General features: G+C 33.1%; 2 protein-coding genes across 2 annotated transcripts in view; one reads left to right on the top strand and one right to left on the bottom strand.

The window, feature by feature from the left end:
- The window catches only part of LOC107018141 (endoplasmic reticulum metallopeptidase 1), a 29,678-nt gene extending 28,616 nt beyond the window's left edge, over nt 1–1,062 (bottom strand). Inside the window, exon 1 of the mRNA XM_015218531.2 lies at nt 380–1,062. Within this exon, the coding sequence (XP_015074017.1) occupies nt 380–888 (509 nt within the window). The 5' untranslated portion in view covers nt 889–1,062. The remainder of the gene's footprint in view (nt 1–379) is intronic.
- An 842-nt stretch (nt 1,063–1,904) lies between these two features.
- Nucleotides 1,905–2,873, top strand: LOC107016556. Its single transcript, XM_015216990.1, has one exon. It carries the CDS (start codon nt 1,905–1,907, stop codon nt 2,871–2,873), a length of 969 nt encoding a protein of 322 aa, XP_015072476.1.
- The last annotated feature ends 729 nt before the right edge of the window (nt 2,874–3,602 follow it).

The following is a 3,602-nucleotide window of genomic DNA, read 5'->3' as shown; positions in this document are numbered from 1 at the left end:
CCCCCCCCCCCTCCACCGACTGCTAAACCAAAAGTGTTTTGTATTCTTATTGGAACATCTACTTGGGTCAGAATATCTACTTCTCGGAGGAACTTGTATCAATACACTTGAATGTTATGCTATGAATAAATCAGAACTTCTTTCTAGATTATAATTTGAAACATAATGAGGTAGAGCTCATAGCTTTAGAATGAGAAGTGCAAGCAAATAAATATTGAATTAGCATTCAAACTGATTAAATTAAGAAAAAAATAGACTTAACATCAACAATATTCTGGATTCTGAACAACATTTGTAGCATACGCTAGTGTCAATTATAACAGGTAGGTAAAAATACAAATATATTTTGAAGACAACAGTATGAAATTGAGAAACATACGCGGAAAACACAGTATCAATGTGGGAAGATACAAGAATAGCATTTTCTGTTGCTTCAGGAGCATATTTTGGCGAAATCCTTAATACAATATGATTGAGATCAGAATAAACCAGAGTTTTCCCTTTGAAAAGTCCACCAACCATATGATTAGCACCAGATTTAGCATGAAAAAGATCTAATTCTACATCAACTTCCCAATGAGCTGTTTCCTTAATATTTTCTGCGGCTTGCAACACATACTGCAAGGCATGATTAAGTGCAGGTGAACCAACAGGATGTGGACCGAATTGAGTTAAGGCTATAACATGCTGAATAGCTTCATGCTCAGAAAAACCCCTTTTACCAACATGTTGAGCTCCAAGTGGTGTAGGCAGATTGAGGTACTGCTGTTCATATACAAACCAACTCCCATACACAGCTGCCACAAACAAAGCCAAAATCACATAATTTGACCTCTTAGCTACTAGAACCACACTTCCACTATCCCGATTAATCCTCTGCCTCACCATTGTCTTTGGGTGATAGGAATAAAAATATGATTTGTACTCAACAATCTTAAATACCTAAATATGGATGGAGTACTACTTCAAAAACCTAACTGACTTTGTCATATTTTCATGCTCCATCTATTGCTCTAACTAAAATAGAGAGTTGAACTCGGGACCTCTCTGGGTCAAGGGCATTTTAGGGGGTTTTCTATTATACTTTTTTTTTCTTTTGAACAAATAAAAAAATAACAAAAGTAGAATCTTGATTAAAAAATTTTATACTATATGTTAAAAAATGATCCGTTTGTCCTTTTAAAAGGTTTTGTTTTAGAAAAAATCATCTTTTCTCAAATTGTTATTTAATTTTTTAAGAATTAGGATTCTTAATTTAAGGATTATAATTTGTTCAGGTATAGAATTAATATTTCTTCCATGCTGGTAAGGTAGGAAATAGGTTGATGGTTATCCAAATATTACGAAAATTGAAATTTTACAATTTTTCTTGCCCAATTAAAACACTTTCTTTTTGGGAAAATATGAAGAAGTTAGTGTAGTTTTACATTGGACTCTCAATCAAAAGTCCAAATAAAACAAAGTAGTTTTTTCTTACTACTAAAGTTGTTCTCCATATGTATTTTAGAAAAAATCTAGTTTGACTTGGCAAAAGTTTAAGAATATAAATATGATTTTTCAATTTTGCGTTCTAAATTAAAATTATATTAAATATATATATCAAAAAGAATTTTGTTATAAAGTATTTGTATTATAGTGAATGTCTATCATGTGGAGTTTTTTTTAGGATATGGTTAAAGCTTGGGGACCAAGTTAGATTTATCCTACAAATAGAGTGTTCCTCTTTATTGTAAATTTATTCATCAAGAGAAATAACAAGTATTCTCTTCTTTTCTCTCTAGTTTCTTCTTCTTATTCTATAGTTTTATAACATGTTATCAGCACGAGACTCGAATTTCTCAAAACTGAAGGTTAGATTTGAAGAATTAATAAAGGTGTTATTTATTCTTTTGTTTTTAATTTTAATGGTCAATCTTACAAAACTAGAGTTCACTGCGCTTCAAAGTTCGGGCAGGAACTACCTCTCATGGGTGTTGTATGCTGAAATTCACCTTGAAGCAATGGGTCTTAGAGACACCATAAAAGAAGAAAATAAGGCATCAAACCAAATCTGTGCACGAGCAATGATATTCTTGCGTCATCATCTTGACGAGATTCTGAAAATCGAATATCTGACAGTTAAGGATCCACTTGTTTTGTGGAAAAACCTAAAAGAAAGATTTGACCACTTGAAGATGGTCATACATCCAAAGGCACGATATGATTGGATGCATCTAAGGCTACAAAACTTTAAGTCTATACATGAGTACAATTCTGCCATGTTCAGAATCACTTCTCAATTGAAATTATGTGGAGAAACGGTTAGTGAGATTGATATGATGGATAAGACGTTCTCCACTTTCCATGCCTCGATTGTGCTCTTGCAGCAACAATATCGAGAGAAAGGTTTCAAAAAGTATTCTGAACTAATTTCTCATATTCTTGTGGCCGAACAAAATAATGATTTATTATTGAAAAATCATGAGAATCGACCTATTGGATCTGAACCACTTCCTGAAGTGAATGAGGCGTACGCCCACCATGCTAGGCGTGGAAAAGGTCGCGGTCCTAATCGTGGACGTGGACGTGGACGTGGACGTGGTCGTGATTATGGTCAAGAACGTAATTCTATTCCTGGCATTAATCATTCATCAAATAAAAAGGAAAAAAGAAAGGATGAGAAACGTGAAGCAACTAGGGAAGGTTGTTTTCGATGTAGTGGAAGAGGTCATTATGCACGTGATTGTCGTACTATCAAACACTTGGTTGAGCTTTATCAAGAATCACTAAAGAAGAAAGAGAAAAATCCTGAGACAAATTTTATCTCTGAAAATCAAGTTGACATCACGCACTTGGATGTAGCAGATTTCTTCGCACATCCTGAAGGAAAATAGATCACTTAATTGGTGATGGTTCTGTGAACATGGAAGAGTGATTTTTTTTTGGGTAGTATTTATTAATAAATTTCATGTAATGATAGTTGTTTGCATGAGTATTAGTATTTTAAATTAGTTTAGTCGTTCATTAGCTTGTTCCTTAATTCTTAATTAAATAATATATATTTTTCATTGATTTATTTATATGATTCTAATATGATAGATGTCGCGCCTCATTTTTCGTAAAAAACGAATTTTGTGCACGACCTAACAACTCTTTTGGGAATTTTAGTTTGGAGTCACCACCTAACGAATTAAGGCGCGTTAGGTCACCTATCTAACCTAACTAAGTCTAGCTAAGGTCAACGAGCCAGAGATTAGAGTAAGGGTTCAAATTACCTCGAGGGGAAGGTGTTAGGCATCCCTCGAGGTCCACAAATGTGGGTCCCGAACGTATCTCATGCAACCTATGTGGGGGTTACAAGTAGCAATCAAGGTCACTTCATTTATTAGTTTATTTAAGCTTGCTAAGTGATAACAAATATAAAACAATTAAGACTATTTTATCATTTTTATTAATTTAAACATGTAAGGCTAGATCATAGCAATAAATAAATAATCAAGTTTATTTTTATTTATTTAAACATACGATACTATGTTATAAACAAATCGAACAAATAGCTTATGTTATTATTTCAATTAATATTAAGCATGCTAGAAGGTGATAGAAATAATAAACACAATAAA

The sequence above is a fragment of the Solanum pennellii genome, chromosome 4 (genome assembly GCF_001406875.1).
Source record: "Solanum pennellii chromosome 4, SPENNV200".
Classification (NCBI taxonomy): domain Eukaryota; kingdom Viridiplantae; phylum Streptophyta; class Magnoliopsida; order Solanales; family Solanaceae; genus Solanum; species Solanum pennellii.
The sequence above is the reverse complement of the archived record's forward strand: the minus strand, read 5'-3'. Positions and strand labels throughout refer to the sequence as shown.